Below are 22,739 nucleotides of genomic sequence, written 5' to 3' on the forward strand. Positions count from 1 at the left end.
CGCTCACCACTTGCCACACTGACAGGAATTGTCAGCAATATTCTTAGAAACAAATTGCTATACATTGCAAAATAAGATAGCAGATGTAAATTCTCAAAGTGGACATATTCCAAACACTAAAATGAAAATAAAATGATTTTTTTCTACCTTTGTTGTCTGGTGACTTTCTTTTTCTGATCATGCTGGCCCAGTATCTGATTCTGCTGCTATCTGTCCTCTTAACTCCGTTTCCAGAGCTTCCTTTCCATTTATTTATTTCCTTTCCTCCTTTCTTCTTCATTTCTGGTCCTCAGCTTCTGCCTATTTTCTTCATCCATGTGCAGTTTTTCTCCTCTCTTCCTTTTCCCTCATTTCATCTCCTTCATCTTTCTTCCCTCCCCTCTATGTCCAGCAATTTCTCCTCTCTCCCTGAGCCCTGCCCTCCCATCCATGCTCCTCTGTCCCCTGCCCCCTCCATTCATCCTTTTCCAGCAATTCCTCTCTCTCCCTGAGCCCTGCCCTCCCAATCCATGCCCATCCATGCTCCTCTGTCCCCTGCCCCTCCATTCATCCTTTTCCAGCAATTCCCCTCTCTCCCTGAGCCCTGCCCTCCCAATCATGCCCATCCATGCTCCTCTGTCCCCTGCCCCCTCCATTCATCCTTTTCCAGCAATTCCCCTCTCTCCCCGAGCCCTGCCCTCCCAATCCATGCCCATCCATGCTCCTCTGTCCCCTGCCCCCTCCATTCATCCCTATCCAGCAATTCCCCTCTCTCCCTGAGCCCTGCCCTCCCAATCCATGTCCATCCATGCTTCTCTGTCCCCTGCCCCCTCCATTCATCCCTTTCCAGCAATTCCCCTCTCTCCCTGCCCTCCCAATCCATGCCCATCCATGCTCCTCTGTCCCCTGCCCCCTCCATTCATCCCTATCCAGCAATTCCCCTCTCTCCCTGAGCCCTGCCCTCCCAATCCATGCCCATCCATGCTCCTCTGTCCCCTGCCCCCTCCATTCATCCCTATCCAGCAATTCCCCTCTCTCCCTGAGCCCTGCCCTCCCAATCCATGCCCATCCATGCTCCTCTGTCCCCTGCCCCCTCCATTCATCCCTTTCCAGCAATTCCCCTCTCTCCCTGAGCCCTGCCCTCCCAATCCATGCCCATCCATGCTCCTCTGTCCCCTGCCCCCTCCATTCATCCTTTTCCAGCAATTCCCCTCTCTCCCTTCCATGACCCCCCCTCGCATCCATGCTCTCGTCTCTCCCCTGCCCTCCCGCTCCCATTGTTCAATTCAACTGCCCGCCCTCTTCTCACCCCCCAACATCCCTTTTCTTTTTTTTTGTTGTTAAATTTACCTCCGTGGCGGTTCCGGCAGCGCAGCTAGTGAAGGAGGCGGCGCTCCCGATGTCGCTAGCCTTCCCTTCGCTGTGTTCCGCCTTCTGGGCGGAACACAGCGAAGGGAAGGCTAGCGACGTCGGGAGCGCCGCCTCCTTCACTGATGCTGCGCTGCCGGAACTGCTACGGAGGTACATTTAAAAAGGAAAAAAAAAAGAAAAGAGATGTTGGGGGGAGGGCGAGCGAGGTGAGCATGGTGCGGCGGCGCCCCCCAGAGGGAAGCGCCCCCCTGCCATGCTTACCTCGCTTACCGTGTTGGCACGGCCCTGGATGGATGGAGGGAAGGGTAGGAGAAATGCTGGACATGGATGGAAGTGAGGGAAGAGATGCACATGGATGGAGGGGCGAGGAGAAATTCTTGATACGGATGGAGGAGAGGGGAGAGTTGAAATGCTTGATATGGATGGAGGGGAGGGAAGAGAGGACATGAGATGAACATGGATGGAGGGGAGGGGAGGAGAGGAGAGAGAGGATAAATGCTGGACATGGATGGAGGAGAGGGAAAGGAGATGCATCCTGATGGAGATGAGGGAAAGGGAAAAGAGGAGAAAAACTGCACATGGCTGGAGAAAATAGGCTAAAGTTGGATCCACTCTATACCTCCTCCAGTCAAGTCCGCGGACGACCCAGCTTTTACCTATGGATGTAGGGCAAGAAATGAACAAGAAAGGAGGCAAGTTAAAGAAATAAATGGAAAGGAAACCCTGGAAGTGGAGTTAAGGGAGCAGATAGAGATCAGCAGAATCAGAGACTGGGACCAACATGATCTGAAAAACAGTCACAAGACAACAAAGGTAGAAAAAAATCATTTTATTTTCATTTTAGTGTTTGCAATATGTCCAATTTGAGAATTTACATCTGCTGTCTTATTTTGCAATGTATAGCAATGTTCTGTTTTTCTGGTATTGTGCTGCATGCAGAATCTGTATGCTAATTTGGTTTCTGTGATTTTGGGTATACTGGAGCGGGGAGGGGTGGGTGGGCCCCAGCGAACTAGTCTGCACAGCTCCCTGCAGTTGCTAAGACCGGCCCTGTCCGTCATCGACCGTCTGCCACCAGGCCGGGCCCCCTGCATTGAAATCACAGCACCTCTCACCTCAGTGTGAAAGCGCTGCAGGCAGCAGCAAATCGCCTCCCTTCGGGCCTCCTTCCCTCTCTGTGTCCTGCCCTCACGGAAGTTACGTCAGATGAGGGCGGGAAATAGGGAGGGAAGGAGGCCCGAAGGAGGGAGGCGATCTGCTGCTGCCTGTAGCACTTTCACATTGAGGTGAGAGGCGCTGTGATTTCAATGCAGGGGCCCGGCCCGGTGGCGGACGGAGGGGGGACGGGTGGAGGGGGAGCGGCAGTGACCTTGGTGGGGGGCCCCGAGGGGGGCCTTGTCCCGGGCCTGGTCCAGTCTCTCGGCGGCCCTGCATGATGTCTCATTGTGCACACCACTGTCAGATATCTTATATGTAGCAGGCGCCTTAGGTTTCTGAATAATATGAATGGGGAGTCTGGGTTTCTTTCCCTGCCACAGGAAGCCCTGTGTCATCTTATTCAGAATCCGTTCCTCCCTCCGTCTCAAGTGTAAGGGCAGCATCTGAAACAGGTAGAGCCATTTGGGAGCTAACATCATATTAAATAGACCAGTACGGCCCGATAAGGACAGCTGGAAAGCCCCCCAAAGTCATAGCGTGCGTTTCGTCTGTGCCATCAGCGGGAGGACATTCCTATCATATAGCTTCCCCACATCTGAAGGAATAGCCACACCTAAGTATTGGACCTGCTCCTCCGCCCACCGTAGAGGGAATGGTCCCCTCCAGTTCCGCCGCATGTCCGCGCCCAGCAGCAATGCCAATGATTTTGTAAGATTTAGCCAAAAGCCGGAAAGTGTGCCATAGCTCTCAATGGTGCGGAGGAGCTGGCCCAAAGATGTCTGCGGATGGCTCAACAGCAGCATCAGATCATCTGCGTAAGCCAGTACCTTGAGCTCATGTCCGTGTATATGTATCCCCTGGATATGTTTTTGTGTGCGTATCTCGCAGAGCAAAGGTTCCAGGGTCAGTAAAAAATAACAGCGGTGACAATGGGCATCCCTGACGTGTCCCTTTCTGTATATCAAATCCTTCCGTTCTGACCCCGTTCACCAATACCATGGCCCGTGCCCCCGTGTATAGAGGAACCACCCCGTCAGCCCTATCCATTTCAGGGTTCCAAATAAGAAAGGCCACAGCACTCGATCAAACGTGCGCTCCGCGTCCAGGCTCACTAACAGCCCTGATGATGCTGCATCGGTTTCTATAAGAGTGGCCAGGAGCACTTTGCATACATTGATAACCAACTGGCGCCCTCCAACAAACCCGGCCTGTTCCTCTTGCACCAATTGTGGCAGTAGCGGGGCCAGCCTGTCAGACAACATTCTGGCCAGCAGCTTGGCCTCCACATTGATCAGCAAAATGGGCCGGCAAGAGCTAGGCTGCAGTAAATCTCTGCCTTTTTTAGGTATCAAGCTTATTAATGCCGTATTTGCATGACGTGGGAATTGCCCTGCTTCAATCACCGTATGAAAGTAATCTAGTAAAGGTCCTGTTATCTGGAGCCTCAATAGCTTGTAAAACTCTCCTGATAATCCGTCGGGCCCTGGCGCGGAGTGCAACTTCAACGCAGCGATAGCTTTATGCTGTTCCTTGGTCTCTATTGGTTTGTGTAGGGATAGCAGTTGTTCCTCCGTGAGTTTCCCCAGTTGTACCTTATCTAAATATTTTTGGATAGCTGCTTCCATATCCGCTGGCCCTGGTGTTCCCTCATATAAGGCGGCAAAATGTCGGTGAAATACCCTCGCTATCTCTTCTGGCTTAGTGACAACGGCCCCTGTGTGCTGGCATATAGCAGCAATGTAATTTCTCTTACGCAATTCCTTTTATTAAATGGGCCAGCATCCCTCCAGCCCTATCACCGAATTTATGTAGCCTATACTTCCGATAAAGAAGGGAGCGAGTCTTGCGTTCATGTAATAGACTGTTGAGTGCTGTTCTCGTGGACATGAGAGTTTCGTAATGTGCATGTGTGGGCCGCCTGCTATACTGGTGCTTTGCTGCTCGGAGCTTCCGCTCAAGATCTACAATGCCCTGTGTTATTTTCCGATTACAGTTACTGACAAATGCTATCATCCCACCACTTAGTACTGCTTTTGCCGTGGACCAGAATAGGATTGAGTCTTCTACATGCCCCTGATTGTGTGTGTAAAACTCCTCCCAGCTCTTCTGCAAATGTTCCTGAAATTCTTTCGAGTGAAACAGGTAGGATGGGAACCTCCAGCTGAAGGGCCGGCTAAAGTGAGCCATCGGTTCAATCTCCAACCACACCAAAGAGTGGTCGGAGATCTCCTCTGGGCTGATCGTGGCCTCGATCACTCTCTGGAATAGATCAGGGGATGTGAATATGTAGTCCAGTCGGGACTGAGAGCGGTGTACTCTGGAGGTATGTGTGTAGTCTCTTTCCTCCTCATGGAGCAGTCTCCAGGGGACAAGTAAGCCTAGCTTCTGGCAAAACAGATCCAAAAGTGATGGGGCGCCGGTGGGATTCGCATATGGCTGTGTGGACCTGTCTAGCACTGGGTCCATTACCTGATTCATATCCCCCGCTACCACCAGAGGTAAATTTGTGTGGCCTTGACAGTGCGCTAGCAACTGTGAGTAGAAACTGTCTGCAGCTGTGTGGGGGCCATATACCGATACCAGGAGAATCTCGGTCCCCTGCACATTAAGTTGAATTCCTATATATCTGCCCGCACCATCTTTAAATGCTAGTTTGGCCATGCACATTAAGGCTTTATGCATGAGGATTGCTGTCCCCCCTTGCCTGCCGGTGGCTGGTGAGTAAAACACCTCCCCCACCCAGCCCCGTTTTAACTTCTCATGTTCCTCCCCTGATAGTCTGGTTTCCTGTAGGCAGGCGATTCCAACTCTGTGTCGTTTGCGAGTGGCTAAGATTTTGGTTCGTTTAATGGGAGAAGTAATGCCACACACATTCCAGAAAAACAGACGTATCTTACCACTCAGGGCTTAGCTGTCTGGGTGTCTGTGCAGATATTCCAATTTGTAAAGACCTCTGGGGCTCCCAGCCACACCCCTGACGCACCTGAAAGGTCCCTCTCCCTGCTGCCACCTCCGGTCGCATGCAGCTTTCAAATCCTCGCTTTGTGTGTCTAACTCCATGCCCTCTCGGCTCCTTGTCTCTGTCAAACGATGATAACTTCCCCATGCCTATCCCTCCCCTACCCTCCCAATCCCCCTGACCCTTTTCCACACTCATTTCTAAACCCTTACCCCATGACATGCCTATACAGGTCTATCAGAGCCCCTGCCATGCTCGAGGCCCACCGCCCTATCTATTCCAGGTATAAATTTACCTCCACTTGGCTATTCCAGGTTACAGTATCAATGACACTCAGTACCTTAAAATGTCCATAGAAAGCTGCCCTCATTCGGTTTGCTGGCCACCCTCATGCTCCTGCCGTTTCTGTTCCAGACTAGCAATGTGTTCTTGTGCTGCAGTGAACGAATCATAGTTCTGCCATTTGCCGTTTTGGCGTATTTTTAACACTGCTGGGTAAACAAGCATGAATTGTACTTGCATATCATGGAGGTGACGAAACAGCAGAGTAAATTTCTTTCTGCATTCTTGTAGGAGGCTGAGAAATCTTGGAAGATTCAAATGAGCTTTCCGTCATAAGTTGTGGTATCCCGTTTGAGCCGATAGCCCCGTAGGATTTCCATCTTGTGGATATAATTGTGTATCTTCACGATTACGGGACGCAGGGTCTGGCGGCCATCTTGGATGCAGCCCAGCCGGTGGACCCGCTCCAGGCACAGCGCCCCAGCATGGTCCAACAGGGCGAACTCCGAGATCAGCCATTTTACAACCACTGTGGCCAACACCGATTCCCCCACTGATTCGGGTATGCCAACGAGGCAAAGGTTGCTGCGGTGCGCTCTGTTTTCGAGCTTGTCCACTTTGTCTGTTAGAGTGCCCACCATCTTCTGCAAACTTTCCATCTGCAAGTGCAATGGCGGATGCGCATCCTCGATTTCGGAGACTCTCCGCTCGAGCTCTCCAGCCCTCTGTGTTATCTCCGCTAGTGTGGATTCAATCCCCGTGAACTGCGCGGATAGTTTTTGAAAGCGTGGCTCCAGTGCCTGGGTCAGAAGTTTTTCGAATCACGGCTCCAGCGCCTGGGCCACCGCCGTTGTCAGTTGTGCCAGCTGCTCCGACGAGAAGCTCTGTCCACTCTGAGGCGGGGCCTTCATCTCACTAGGTTCCGCCGCCCGTTGTTTCTTTCTCCTTTTGGACATTGTTTCAACATAATTATCCATAGTCGTTCTAGATAGGCTGGTAATGCTGAACTTTCACTTATGTGCAGATTTTTAGGAGGTTTCGAGCGGAGGGCCTCGGAGAGCAAAAGACACGCGTCCTTCTCTCTCAGTGCATCACGTGACTCCCCCCAGTCTCCTTTTTAAAAGTTAAACGCTAACGTATTTGACTTCCTGTGTATAGATACTTCAAGGTTGATATCAAAACTGATCATATTATGATCACTGTTATCAAGCGGCCCCAGTACCATAACGTCCCTCACCAGATCATGCGCTCCACTAAGGACCAAGTCTAGAAATTTTCCTTCTCTCATCGGCTCCTGCACCAGCTGCTCCATAAAGCTATCCTTGATTTCATCAAGGAATTGTACCTCTCTAGCATGTCCCGATGTTACATTTACCCAGTCTATATTTGGATAACTGAAGTCACCCATTATTATCACATTGCCCGTTTTGTTTGCATCTCTGATTTCTTTTATCATTTCTGCTTCTACCTGCTCATCCTGGCGAGGCGGACAGTAGTACACTTCTATCACCGTCCTTTTCCCTTTTATACATGGAATTTCAACCCACAATGATTCAAAAGTGTGATTTGTGTCCTGCTGAATTTGTAATCTATCTGAGTCAAGTCTCTTGTTAATATACAATATTATACAATGCTACCCCTCCACTAGTCCGGTCCACCCTATCACTACGATATACTTTGTACCCCGGTATGACAGTGTCCCACTGGTTATCCTCCTTCCACCAGGTCTCAGTAATGCCTATTATATCCAGTTTTTCATTTAGTGCAATATATTCCAGCTCTCCCATCTTATTTCTTAGACTCCTAGCATTTGCATATAGACATTTCAGAGTATGTTTGTTGTTCCTATTTGCATGATGCTTAGTACTTGCCACTATTGGTTTGCCATCTTTTGTCTGATCTTTAGTTGTATTTAAGGGCACCTGGCTTACCATGGTCTGTTGTGCAACCTCACTATCCAGAAACCCTATCTTCCCTGTTTTTGAGGTATCCTTGCAAGATACCTTATCCCGAACCATGCGCTTTTGAGCGACTGTCAGCCTTCCCCCCCCCCCCCCCCCCCCCATTTCTAGTTTAAAAGCTGCTCTATCTTCTTTTTAAATGCCAATGCCAGCAGCCTGTTCCCACCCTGGTTAAGGTGGAGCCCATCCTTTCGGAATAGGCTCCCCCTTCCCCAGAATGTTGCCCAGTTCCTAACAAATCTAAAACCCTCCTCCCTGCACCATCTTCTCATCTATTCATTGAGACTCCGGAGCTCTGCCTGTCTCTTTGGCCCTGCGCGTGGAACAGGTAGCATTTCAGAAAATGGTACCCTAGAGGATCTGGATTTAAGCTTTCTACCTAAGATCCTGCAGTGCCTGTTAGATTCTATCTGTTAATGCTGTGGTACAAAGCTTTTAAAACTAAGTGGAAAAGACTATGGAGATTAGCTGTTAAAATTTGCTTTTTATATTTTTATTTTGCCTAACACTGACCTACAATTCCTCCTTTAAACCCCAATCTTTAAGTTCCCAAAGCACAAAGCAAGTAGCGTTCACTTACCAGAGAAACGTCCTCTTCTCTCAGAACTTCTCAGTGTTTTGCTGGAGGTTTTTTTAGACCGATGATAGAGACTCTGAACTGTGGTTCAAATATTGTGATGCCCTGATATAGGGTTTATTCGATTGATTTACCACAGACAACTGAGGTCTTTTTCCTCCATTGCTCCATTTTTCATTACATCCGTACTGAATTCCATAGCGAATCGGTAGGGAACGGCTATGCATCAAGGAAAGGGAATGCAAATGAGCTACTCATTGTAGCTCACTTGCATTCTCTATTCCTTCTTAAAACAGTCGGAGAATCGGCTGGTCAAGCATGTGCAGAGCAGCATGCCAAATACGCCTTTATAATACGTTTTTATTATTGCGGGGGGAGGACGCACAAAATGGAAGTTTTTTTTTTTAAGCGAAGCTTTATTAAAAAAAATCACAGGCTCCAATGCTGCTTCTATTAATGTGTTGACAGAATTTCACTCATAGCAAGCAAATGTAGTTTGGAAGTTGTTGGTTCATGAATGGCAGAATAACAAATGTTCAAATAAATAAATAAAAATGGGGAGAAAATAATAAATAACTCCAATTTTAACAAAAATATTAATGGGATTTGAACCTGCCACCTCTGGATTACAAGACCAGTGCTTTAACCACTCACCACAGCTCTATTTGCTTAGATGTCCCTCCCTTACTTCCAGGTCTCTCAGCTGAGTGAAGCATGGGCAAAAAGGACGTTTTTATTATTGCGGGGGGGAGGACGCACAAAATGGACTTTTTTTTTTAAGAGAAGCTTTATTAAAAAAATCAAACAGGCTCTTTTTTGGACATCATTCAACCCCGGAATAATAAAAACGTCCTTTTTGCCTGTGCTTCACTCAGCTGAGCCAATCGCAGCATGTTTAGCTCAGCTAAATGTGCTGGGATTGGCTCAGGGACTTCCAGTTTTGTTTTTTTTTACATTTTAATAAATTTTCCAATCCCGCGCAGCCCCAACGAGAGGTACAGACCTCTCGTTAGATTTTCCAGCGTTAAGGCAATTGGAAAAGGTTAGTGTGTCTCATTACAATAGGGTTTCTACACGATTTGCTCATCTGCATTCCGTTTTTGTTAGCTGCTACTGTCGTAGGAAAAAAGTGTTTAGTGCATGCCAGGGTTTACTGCTTGCTCGTTAATGGCTTGTTGTTGGCTCGTAAAGCAGGGGCGTAGCCAGACAACAGATTTTGGGTGGGCCTAGGCAAGAAGTGGGTGGGCACCAATAGGCATATTTTCAAAGCACTTAGCCTTCCAAAGTTCCATAGAAACCTATGGAACTTTGGAAGGCTAAGTGCTTTGAAAATGAGCCCAGAATCAAGTGTTCCCCCCCCCCCCCCCCCCCAAAACCACCACTAAAAAATATCACAGCTGGCAGGAAAATGCTTCTTTCTGCCTTGGCAGTCTGCAGCAGGCATGCGCTGAAAACTGAGCATGCACAGGTGCCGGTATCGTGGAGAGTAGCATCTCTGTTACCATCAGGGGGAAGTCTTCAGCTGGCAGAGCTTGGGATCTCCACCAGCTACTGCTAAACGTGTGCTACTGTTGGGTGGGCCTGAGCCCTAAGTGGGTGGGCCCTGGCCCACCTGTGGCTACGCCGCTGTCGTAAAGTTTAGTGCATCTGGCCCAGAGTCCAGCATAAAAACTACACCCTAAATACTACCATTGGAAGGTTACCACTCTTATAAGAAAGCAGACTTAGGTACAATATGCAGTGCAAGTGAAAAAAGTCAGAAAGCCCTACACTACACTGACCTACACTACACTGATACAAAAACAGAAATAAGAACAAAATTATAACTTACCTCTCTGATGTCTTCTGACAGTATCTACACCTCTCCCAGGTGGGGCTTACCCAAGAAAATTACTCACACAACCGGTTGTCAACTTCAGCAACAATGGTCTTTATTTTCTCTTACTTAATTCATCAGTCAGCAGTCTGAAGTAGATGCAAGGAAAGGTCAACTAACAAGACAAAAGAGAAAGATTAGAAGTGGAAGCTAGGAGGAAAGTCAGTTTCCTAACTCTCCGCCCAACTCCCCTGAGTCTGTCTTGAGGCTGCCTTTTATAGGTAAATTGATCTCAGTCCTGCCCACATAGACTTCTTTCTGTCACATACACTGTAGCTGCAGCTGTCCCATTTCCTGACTTCTTGTGCTCAGCTATCAGCATCCTGTTTTTCCATTGTACTGGACTTCTTCTAGCTTATATTAATAAAGCAAGCTAAGATATGCTGTATAATTTCTATCCCACACTGGTGATTCAGTATGTTTACTTATTTATATGTATCAGGTTCCCTACACAGATGAGCTTACAACTCAATCACTGTACTGCACAGGGTGCTACATCCCATTGCCTCTACCAGCAACTGCTATGTAGATTGCATATGTTATCTGAAAGATTTATGCTCATCTTGCCTTGAGAAACTTAATTTTGTGGCACTCAGGGTCTGCGCTGCAACTCCTATCTGGTTGTTCTTATTTGTTGGTCTGGTCTACAGTACAGTGAGAATTGAATCCTGTTTGCCTGACTCTCAGTCCCAAGCTGTTACCATTAGGCCACTAGACTATACACGGTACTTTAGTGCTCCAATGAGGGACTCATAGAACTGCATAGGGTGGATATCCAAGATTTCTGACCAACCACAAAGCATGCTGGTATGGGATGTGAGGTACAATACAGGTTCTAGCACGTGTGGCACAATCACCCTGATTGTGACCAGCACCCTAGACCCTCCAGCACACCTAAGAATGTTAGTGGAACTGTGATGTTTCCTCAACACAATTCACGCTGAATTGAAGAAAATCATGCCAAAAAAAAACACTTTATATGGAATCATGCTTAGCACCAAACAACGTGAAATATGTGTGCGCCAGGAGTTAGGACTGCTAAGAGCAGGCCTACGATTCGGTGGGCTATTTTAGCGCATGGATAGGCCTGATTCTATAATAGGATGCATAACTCCACCTGATCACACCTCCTTTTCAGTTGTGTGGCTTACAAACTGCACACAGCACTTTATAGAATATGCATAGAGGGATGTGCATGTAAATCCTAATTAGTGTCAATTAGTGGTCAATTATTGGTGCTGATTAGCTTAACTAATTAAGATGCATTGCCAAACTGGCATAGCACACAGATTTGTGTGCACATCTTTGGACCATATATCTGAATTTTTCAGTAATGGCCAATGCTAATGTTCACATTAACATGTGAGCCTTTACCATCACCTACTTTGTAGGTGGTAAGGACTCATGCTAAACCTGGTCTAATTGAATAGCATGCAGCAATGTAGCTGCACTAACCAATCAGAGCAGAACATGCCCACTCTCTGCTCCCAGGCATACCCCTTGCACACACACACAAAATTTTAGCGTGTGGGTAGCACACACACATGGCAAAATAACTGTGGTATGTCTCAGTGCACCCTGCAGTATGCCATTTTTTGCTGTGGTAAGCATGCATTAGTAAGCATACCCAGCTCTATCTCTTGTATATTATTAGATCTGCCTCACCCATTTGAGCAGCGGAAGCCATGGGCTCTCTGTACTATCCTGGAAAGAACTTCATATCCCCTCTAAATCCTTAATTACCCCAACCTTAAATCTGCTCATGACGGGCTTACACCGTCAAGGCAGTATAGACCCTTGTAATTAGAAAGGAACCCAGTATGTAGTAGATATAATAAGATAGTTTATTACAATCTTACCAATGGTAGTACAGGCAAGTTAAGCATTCACATAATGGAGCAGCATATCATGGCACGTCCTCTCTCTCTAGCCTTCTGGAGTCTTCCTTCTCTGTTCTTCTTCTCCTCTCGTCTGATCTAATACTCTCCAGACTCTTGACGGCCACACCCACTTATAGTCATGTGTGCCAGCCCCCCCTGAGGGGCCTGGCAAGAGGGGAATGAAGAGTTATGCTAGCCCTTGCTCTCAGTAAAATACAGGCCAATGGCTCATAATAAGAGCTAGGCTTCTTAAAATCAAAATCATCTCTGATACAAAAAAGAGCTAGCCTGTAAAAATCAGTGATCACCTTTGACACAGTTACATTTCACTGTAGCAAGTGCTAAGCTGGCAAAGGAAGGGGGCATTTGCTCTGGGACTGGCACCTGCAAGACGTCATGAGCAAGAGTTGCTATGGCTATGTAGAGATAGTACTGGGTCAGCTGCACCCCGGGTGAGAACATCCAAAGGGGGGGCTAGAGGAAGGTTTGGGAACATATGAAGTCATTCTGATCAACTGATAAGAACCAAGAGCCCTGGTGAGAAAGACTGGGGTCCATTGGAACCAATGAAGTCAAAATGGTATATAAGGACCAGTCTGGACAGTATTAGATCAGATGAGAGGAGCAGGTGGGGGGCGGGGGGGGCGGTCCACCCCGGGTGCACGCCGCTGGGGGGGTGCCGCACGCCTGTCGGCTCTTCGCTTTCATGCTCCCTCTGCCCCGGAACAGGTTACTTCCTATTCCGGGGCAGAGGGAGCATGAAAACAGAGAGCCCGGGGGGGGGGCATCGTGCTGTTCCATGGGGGGCGCTGCACCCGGGGGGCGGGGCGCATCGGCGATCCGCCCAGGGTGTCAGCCCCCCTAGGAACGCCACTGCCTACCCGTAACCTCCACTCACAGGACAAATCCCTCCTATCAGTACCCTTCTCCACTACCGCCAACTCCAGACTCCGCCCCTTCTGCCTCGCCTCACCCTATGCTTGGAATAAATTTCCCGAACCCATACGCCACGCGCCCTCCCTGCCCATCTTCAAATCCCACCTCTTCACTGTAGCTTTTGGCACATAACCACTTACCTCTATTCAGGAAACCTACACTCCCCCATTTGATTGACTGCTTACTTGTCCTTTAGATTGTAAGCTCTTTTGAGCAGGGACTGTCCTTCCTCGTTTAATTGTAGTAGCGCTTTAGAAATGTTAAGTAGTAGTAGTAGTAGTAGTTTACCACAGCTTTATAAAAGAGCCTCTAAGTAAAAGTTTACTATGAAGAATAATACAAAGTCTGTAGATATCAGACAGTATCACACAAAAGCATCTGAATGAAATGAAAATCCAAGAGATATTTCGATTACATTAGGCATTACTCAACTTTTTCATAACCCACTTTGTTCAAATTGAGATTAAACATATGAATTCTAGTGGTTGTATCAGATCTTCTGTTGAAAGTTTGATAGCTAATATTCTTCTTTCTTTGCTTATTATTGTTCTTGATTTTAGGAAATGATAACAACCTTAATTCAATATTTTATGAACATCTGACAAGATCTCTCCAGGAATCTCTGTGTGGAGATTTGGCTCTTGGTCGTTGGGGCAACTGCAGTTCTGGTGATTGTTTCATTTTGACATCAGATTATCTGAATGCTTTAGTTCACCTGATTGAAATTGGAAATAATCTTGTCACTTTCCAGCTTCGAGGGCTGGAATTTAGAGGTGAGATTTTATTGACCATCTTATGGTGTAATCCTTTATTAATGATCAATATGGGTGATGGTAGGCGCTCACACACTAATGGCCATGTAGCAAAATTAGCACATTGCTGTTAATTTAAAAATATAGAAAATTTGGCTATTTTACCCCAGCAGTAAAAATGGCCTTAGCACATGGGAAAGACGTGCATAAGGGTGCACTGAGGCCACTTTCTACTGCTGTTTGGTAAAAGGACCCTGTGGTAATGTGAGCAATGGAAAGGCATGGAGTCCTCACAAAATACAGAGGGCAGTGCAATTTCAAAGGCAAGCTTTATTACTATACAAAGAGAGAAATAATCTGACTTGTTTCCTTCACTCTCAACAGGGGCAGACTGACTATTTGGGCAACTGGGCAGTGCCCGAGGGCCCAGAGGCTCTAGGGGCCACACACTACAGCCCCCCCCCCCCCCCCCCGAGCCTGAGTGGGCCCTCATCGGTTCCACCTTGGAGGGCCCTGGTGGTCTGGTGTTTTAAAAATGGCTGCTGAGACTGTCGAGATCCAAAAGACTAATGCAGGTAGTCTCAGCACCCATTTTGAAAATATGGTGGTGCCAGGCAGAGTAATGGTAGTGGGCAGGAAAGAGGGGTTCTTTCCTGCCCCCCAAAGAGGCCAATACACCACTAGGGCCCTTCAAGGTAGGACTGGAAAGGGCCTACTGAGGCTCAGGGGACTGTAGTGGGGGGGGGGGGGGCGGCGGACAGCAGCCGGGGGGGGGGGGGGGTTCAGTGACCCTCACTGCCTAGGGGCCCAGGTCACTCATTGTCAGTCCACCCCTGATTCTCAATAATGTCTCTCAAACATAATCCTTGAACTTGGTCCCTGACAGGTTCCACACTACAATATACACTACTACTACTGGTCCAGGTTAAATACACAGTTACTTCTTCTTAACTCAGGCTTTTGAAGTCTCTCTCTGATACAACTTCACAGGGCTAGTCAACATTCACTCTCTTAGTGCTGATGTTTCAAGAAAACTTCTCCTACCTTATTGAAGCCTCTGTTTCTGGCAATTACAGGGTTACAATCTATTTTGAGAGCCTCTCCTCTTCCCCAGGCTCCCCCCAAGTACTGTAGCCAAGGGAAACACTCTGGGAGTCCTCTGCACTCAGGTTCCCGCTCTCTTTCTTTGCTGGAGACCAGACCACTGTATTGGGGCCTCCTTGAATTGTTCTGGCTCAGGGAATTTAACCACCTCCTTGCCTGAGCCCTGCCTCTCTGTCTCAGTTTCTGACATAGCAGGTTTAGTGCCACCTGCAGTAAGGAAGCTAACCTACACCCTCAGGGAGGGAGTGTTCCTAGGAACACCTGCCACTATACTACTCACTCCCTCACAGGCCCCTTTATGTATTTCATCACCATGTATCTTTACTGTACAAGTAGTTGTACTTGATTGATTGTAATATGATAATTAAAAATACAAATAAAAAAAGAATAGTACACCTTTCACTTTCTTAAAATGTGGTTTCCTAACAAATATATGTTGCAAGCATGTAAATACTGTATTGTAAATGTAACCCTGCTCTCATCACAACGTTCCAGGCACCAGCTAGCTCTTCAGGTCAGCACCCGACCCAGGGTCACTACAAAAGTTTTATTTCTTACTGAGCTGGGCATAGGCCGGGGGCAGTGCTTGATCCCAGTACGCCATAGAGTTATAAGCCACACTCTTTGCCGTTATTTCTTTACTAGTTTGAGAGCAAACAACTTCACTCGCACTCCAAATAAATTCTCCACTCCAGGTTTTTATGAAACAAATGCAAACCTTTACTGGAATCCTGCAACAGGCAGATATACAAACTTCATACCTTCTTGTAACAAAACAGTTTACTTGGTATCAAACAGGTTCAACGAGGTTTTTTGTGCCAGTCCAAGATTATTGGTAAAATGGTAAAATATTCTTCACTAAGTTAGCAGTCTCTTATAATCCTGGATGTTTACAGCACAACCAGTCCAATACCCATCCTTTTGGGCAGAATAAGCCAAGGTGCTCCTCAGATGGATTCATGAAGTCCATTGGGGAGATATGTGTTTGCACCCTCAGAGGTTTGGGAGAATGCCACCCGCCCATGGTCTGTTTTCAATGCACTACATGCTAGGGGGGCAAGGCTTAGAATATCACCGCTGCTGAGACCGCTTCATCTCGCCTGGGATTGGTGGCGGCAGAGAGTGGGGGGACCAGGGGGACCCTTCCCATTCATAGAATACCGGGATAATCCGGACTTCCCTGCTGGATAGGGTCCCTCACACTTTCGAGTATGGGCAGAGAAGGGTTGTAGATATGTAGGACAGTCCCATCCTTTGCAGAGTGTCAAACTAGATGGAGTGCGCCTGGGGCCCTTGCCTTTTCGTACTTGCAAATCAGACACTATACCTTTTCAGTGCACAACAATGATAAGCAAATCCCTACCTTTAAAGCATTGGATGTGGTGTTCAATCAGATGCCAGTGGAGGGCAATACGTTGTCCAGCTGGTATCATCTGGGAAGAACATGGTCACCCAATACAGCGATAATTTCACTAGCGAACAGGTGGAGCAGTATGCTGGGGTTGGAGGTCACGGTAGCAGAGCTTCAGAGAGGTTTTGACCTGGATAACTCCTAATGTAAGTTGTCATGAAACACAGCTCAAAATCTTACACCATGCATATATCACGAGGAGTAAGGGTAAAGTAATGGGATTCAGAAGATTGTGATAAGTGTGTGACTCAAAAGGGTACTCTGTTACACCACTTTTTAGAGTGTCATACATTGAAGAAGTTCTGGAAGGGAGTTCTGGCTCATTTGGAGGAGGTAATTGGCTCAAAGGTAGACTGGACCTATAAAATATTAATGCTGGGATTGGATACAGAATTGGCAAGTCAGGGGATTGCTAGTCTGCATTGTAGATTTGTGCTTTAGTCTCTGGTGCTGGCAAAAAAAAGTCATCCTGCAGCACTGGGTGGATAAAACGCCTCCACCTCTTATCCAATGGCACGCTTGCTTCTATGAAACAAATGGCAATGTGGGAAGGAGGGCGGAAACTGGAGCTTGAGGGAGAACGGGATAGATTACCTGCGGGACACAAGGTATGGAAAAGGAGCTATGAGTGCATTCTACAGCCATATTGTGTACAGAGGAGCGAGCAACCATTAACTGATGTGTAATCAGTTCACCGCTGCAATCAACCTCATGGGGGGGAAGGAAGGGGGGATATGGGGGGAGGCAGGGTAGGGGGGGAGAAAGAGCAAAAAAGAGGAGCAAGAGCAAATGTCACGGAATGGTTTTTGAAGGAGGGGTGTGTGCAGAGGTGTACAAATGATCTAATTGATTTAATTGATTTACTTGAGGTACTGGATTTGCGCGGGGAATTTCTGTTTGAAGATATGTTTGAAGTTGTACACTGAAGGAGTTGAACCTGATATTTGCTGATGTATATGTGCATTTTTTCTTGCCAATAAAAACTATTAACAAAAAAAAAAAAGAATAAGCCAAGGCTGTGTTTGCAGTGCGTTTTGCAGCAAGCTGTCCCGCTGGGCTTTATCCAGCTGCTGGACCCATTCTGGATCAGACCTTCTTGTCTATCCTTCCTCCAAAGATGCAGTTCTTTGAGCTGCTGCCTCTAGTACTGAAGAGGCTGTTTCCTGTTCTGCTCTTTCCTGTCCTCCTACCCACCCAGAGCACTCCTCACACTCCAGTTAATGCTTTTATTGGCAAAAACCTCCTCTTAATTCAACCTTAGGTTATTGGGCCTATCCCTTTCCTCATGGGTCTTGGCAGGGGTGAAGGCAACCAAAGACCATGTGCTCGCTAATCCTATCACTTTTATAACCTACCAGCCCCCTCCCAACTATTCTTTCTAATCCACCCTCTGGGCTGGGCTCTCCTCCCCCCCCCCCCCCCCCCCCCCCCCACCAGTGACTCTGAAGGGTTCTACAGCAGTCTAGTAATCACCTGAAGAAATTTTCAAAACCAATTTACCAGGGGATTACATAAATTTCATTCTTTAGGCCCCATATTTAGCCGTTGGTGATCAGCGTTTTTTGCTAACCACCGCTGGCTTTATACCTGGAAATTCAATGCTGGGGAGAGGAAGTGACGTCACCACCCAAGATGGCTGCTTAAGCTGAGCGTTCCACACCCCTCAATCCTCTTTGTAGCTTTTTAGCAGCTTGTTTACACTCGCAGGAAAGATTTGAATCCTGGGGAAGGTTTCTGAAAGCCAGCGCCAACAGACTACATGGCTTTAAAGCACCGGGGAAAAAATCTCTCTCAGTTCTCATACTTGGTGGCGGTGCAGGCTCCATGACAGCATTCTGGAAAGATGGCGGAGGTTTGCTCGAACGAGGTGACACAGAGTGGGAATGGTGGCTTACAGCTCATGGATCAAGACACAACGGGAGCTATTTGCAAATGGTTGCAGGAAATAAAGACTGACTTTAAAACAGTGTGGGCCAAATTAACCACACTCAGGTCTGATCTGCGGAGAGAAATAACAAAGCTCGGCAGATGTATAGAAGAATTGGATCAGCGTCTCGAGGAGCAGTCTGAGGCTATTGCTCAAATGGATAAACGAGTGGATATGGCGCTTAAAATAGAAGACCTAGAAAATAGATCGAGGAGATGCAACCTTTGGATATGGGGTCTTCCAGAAACCCTGGAATATGTAAACTGTGAGTCTGTGGTGCAACGCGTAGCTAGTTCCCTATTGTCTGAGGGAGACACAGAGGTCCCTGTGGAGCAGATTGAGTTATTTAGAGCACATCGGTCTTTGGGTAAAGCCCGGAACAACACAGCTAGAGACATAATAGCATGCTTTCAGAGTTATAAGGTGAAAGAGGCTGTTCTTAAGGCTGCACGAAGTAAAGATGACTTTGTTTGGGATGCCTGTCACTTATCATTATACCAGGACTTAGCAGCTTCTACATTGAAACACCGAGGAGAGCTCCGCTTCCTCACAGAACAGATTCGGAAGGAGGGAGTGCAGTACCGGTGGCAATTTCCTTTCACCCTGGTTTTCACCTGTGATGGTCAGTTGCACTGAGTTCGGTCGAAAGAGGAGGCTTACCTAATCTATCCGAACCTAGAGCCGGGTCAGGACAGCGAAAAAGCACAAGCTGCAGTACACAAGATCTACGCTCGTCCTAAATGGCAGAGGATATCCAATAATAAAAGCTGCCGTTTGCAATGACAAGGCTCTGCAATGAGCATGGCAGGAGTCGTCGTCCCCCCCCCCCCCCCCCCCGCTGACTTGAGACTGTTCTGAACAGGACTTGCTATATCTGAATCTGAGTAGGTGGTTATGAGAATGGATTAAGTATTTTGTGTCCATATGATTTGCCAGATGAGTATTTTAATTATGCATGAGCATAAACAAGTGTATGAGTATGAAATGCTGACATGTCAGTACATCAAAATATGTGGACTGAATGTAAAAACCTGGGGGAGCGCATGACTTTGCAGATACCTTATTTACTAACCTGCTATACTAGTTAAATATGTTTGAACGTATATGCTTGAGAGGGTGGGGGAGGGGTGGCTTTCGCTTCCTCTGGCATGATTGGTGATATACCCGGAGGGAGGAGTATAGGATGCTCGGGGAAGAGGGTGGGGGTGGGGGCTCTCATTTTCTTTTTTAGAAGTAGAGGAAGGGATAGATGGGACTATATGTGGGATGTATTTTGAAAGAGAGTCTTTCTATATGCAAGATAGGGGAAGCTGCTGGGTCTGGTTACAATATGCTGTGTTTTTTATTTCTTGCCAGTTGTGGGGGATTTCAAAATTGTGTCCTTGAATGTGAAGGGAATAAACTCTCCTTAAAAGAGGCAGTGTTTATTTAAGGAACTCTCTAGGTTGTCTGCTGCTGTATGTTTCTTGCAGGAAACTCATTTATTAAAAAGACATCATGGTCTCCTGCGTCATAAAAAGTATCCGTAACAATTTTTCACTTCTCACCCCTCGGCAAAAAAACAAGGGGTGGGTATTTTGATTTCTGGGTCTCTTCAGGTGTTAGTACAGATGGTGTTACCTGGCTGTCCAATTAGTAATCCAGGGTGGTACCTATAATCTGGCCTCTATTTATGCCCCCAATGACAATCAAAAGGCCTTCTACTTAGAATTGAAGAAGTCATTGCTTCAGTGGTCTGAAGGAGCCTGGTTATTGGGAGGTGATTTTAATATGACATTACATCCTAAAATGGATTAATCTGCGCAGCATACATACAGGCAAACTGACAGGAAAGCCCTACAAACCCTGTTGAAGAATTTGGGGTTGACAAATGCCTGGAGGTATTTTTCTGGCTCAAGTAAGCAGTTTACATATTATTCGGACTCACATGCCGCCTCCTCGCGTATTGATTATTATTATTTTTTGGACAAGAGTATTTTGTCCATGGTGCTGCAGGTGGAAATTGAGAATATAGTGTGGTCAAACCATGCCCCGATTTGGGGCCATTGTAGGGGACGCCTTCAGGATACGAAGGTCCATTTTTGGAGACTGAACGAGTCCCTCTTAGATGATGACAGAGTGATCCAGGATTTGAATAGGGAGATCCCGCTATTTTTAGTTGATAATGTTGTTCCTGAAACACCATTAGGTGTTGTATAGGATAGCCTCAAGGCGTTTGCACATGGTCGAGAAAGTCGAGATAGGGAATTACGACAGTGTCTCTCTGAGCTAGAGTTTCGGTGTGCACAGTCTCCCACCCTGGCATTGATGCACCAGATTCAGAAACAACGACAACCTTTACAAGATCTTTGGGCGGGTGAGGTGATGCACCATATGAATAAAGTTAAGCAAAGTTTCTATGAAGAGTGCAACAAAGCTAGTAAATTGCTGGCTTCCCAGTTGAAGCAGCAGAGATTGCTCTCACAGGTAGCATCATTCAGGGATGGTGCGGGTGCAGAATACTTTAAACCTGAAGATATGAGAGACTGTTTTGTGTGTTTCTACGGTGCCCTATACATGTCAGAAACAACTGCCTCACTTCCTGTAATGCAGCAGTACTTGGAGAGGATTATCCATCCGTGCCTCACGGAAGGCCAGGCGGATTTCTTAGACCAGGAGATTCAGGTTGCAGAGGTAACTCATGCAATTGGATCCTTGAAACGAGGCAAATCACCAGGGCTTGATGGCCTTACGGCTAGGTTTTATAAACAGTTTAAGAGACTTGTGGCCCCTTTGCTGACATATTTTTAATGGGGTGATAGGAGGGGATGCCCTACCTTCATCGATGGGGGAAGCTGGTATTACAGTTTTACCTAAGCCAGGCAAGTATGCCAAATTGTGCAGCTCCTACTGGCCGATTTCTCTCTAACCTGGATGTCAAATTGATGGCTAGCGTCCTAGCGAAGAGATTTAATACCCATATTTCAGATCTTATACATGCAGATCAGTGTGGGGGGTTCATTCCTCAAAGGACTACTGGTGACAATATACGTAGGGCAATCCAACTTAACTGGTGTGCAACATAATCTGGGACTCCAATGGTGTTACTGGCGATTGATGCCGAAAAGGCATTTGATCAAGTGGAATGGATATTTATGCATGCAGTATTGGAGAAGATGGGGTTTAGGCCTTCCTTCTGCTCTTGGATAGCGGCACTGTACGCCAATCCTACGAGAATATGGGTTAATGGGTGGTATTCTCAGGCCTTCCCCTTGGGGAGGGGAACTAGACAAGGATGCTCATTGTCACCCTTATTGTTCGCATTAACGATGGAGCCACTAGCTGCTTTAAGACGTCAAAATCCAAATATCATGGGCTTGAGGGTAGGAGAAACCGAATATAAGGTGCCTTTATTTGCGGACAACATCTTGTTATCGGTGACAAATCCTGAAACCACTTTACCACACATTATCCAAATTTTAAGTGAATATGGTATGCTATCTGGTTTTAAGATGAATGCTAGCAAATCTGAAATACTGAATGTGACCTTAGACCCAGATAAGGTACAGACACTGAAAGCGGCATTGCTTTTTGGGTCGGCTAAGCACTATATCCGTTATCTGGGAGTCAATATATGTCCACAGTTTTCTGATCTTTATAAGCACAACTGCAGAGTGGTGATACAAGAACTGTCATTGGCCTTGGATAGGTGGCATGGTCTGAACCACACCTAGCTGGGCAGAGTAGCTGTCTGTAAGATGATGTTACATCCGAAGTTTCGTTATTTGTGTCAGACACTCCCAGTACCCGTTCCTAGGAAGATACTGGGGAATTTGTAGTGCAAACATTTTCAATACATCTGGCGGAAAAGGCCTCTCAGAGTGGCCAAATGGGTTTTGATTCGGAAGAGTCATGTGGGTGGCCTGGGGGTTACAGATTTAAAGAAATACTACTGGGCGGCGCAACTCTGCTCCCTGATGGTATGGGGCCTCAATTCTCAGATGCCTTGGGTATGGATAAAGGGAGCTCTGATGGGTAAAGTGACGTGCTCAGATGTTTTGGACTCCTTGGGCAATATCTTGATGAGGGGGTATACCAAATCCCATTATTAGAGGCTCCCTAGCACTTTGGGCAAGGTGGTATGACTCTTTGCTTCAGGGATGCAGGTTAGTGCATGGTGCTCCATTATCAGTGATGATCCGAGGGATGGCATGGGTCAGCACTTCAAGAATGGGAGCAGAAGGAGTTGAAGCATCTGGGACAGGTGGTTCCGGAAAGGGTGTGCTGTCCTCTTTTATGGAACTACAGCAGACCTTCAATTTAGATAAAAGAGAATTTTATAAATATCTGCAAATTCGACACCTGGTGGGTAATTCCCAATTTCAAAGAGTTGGCAGGGGCTTCCACCCCCACTTGAAGAATTTCTATCTAAAGGCCTGTGACAAGTAAAAATGATTTCAGCTCTGTATGATATTTTGAACTCCCGAGGGGGGGGGGCAGACCCCTTGCTTCATTAAGCAATGGGAAAATGATTTGACAGCACGGGAGTGGGAGTCTGTATATGTTAACATGGCTCGCTATACTATT

General features: G+C 47.0%; 1 protein-coding gene across 1 annotated transcript in view; it reads left to right on the top strand.

Moving 5' to 3' along the window:
• Window positions 1-22,739, top strand: part of PCNX2 (pecanex 2) — a 1,017,260-nt gene that overhangs the window by 859,807 nt on the left and 134,714 nt on the right. Inside the window, exon 25 of the mRNA XM_030194986.1 lies at window positions 13,540-13,752. Within this exon, the coding sequence (XP_030050846.1) occupies window positions 13,540-13,752 (213 nt within the window). The remainder of the gene's footprint in view (window positions 1-13,539; window positions 13,753-22,739) is intronic.

The sequence above is a fragment of the Microcaecilia unicolor genome, chromosome 3, assembly GCF_901765095.1.
Source record: "Microcaecilia unicolor chromosome 3, aMicUni1.1, whole genome shotgun sequence".
Taxonomy (NCBI): Eukaryota; Metazoa; Chordata; class Amphibia; order Gymnophiona; family Siphonopidae; genus Microcaecilia; species Microcaecilia unicolor.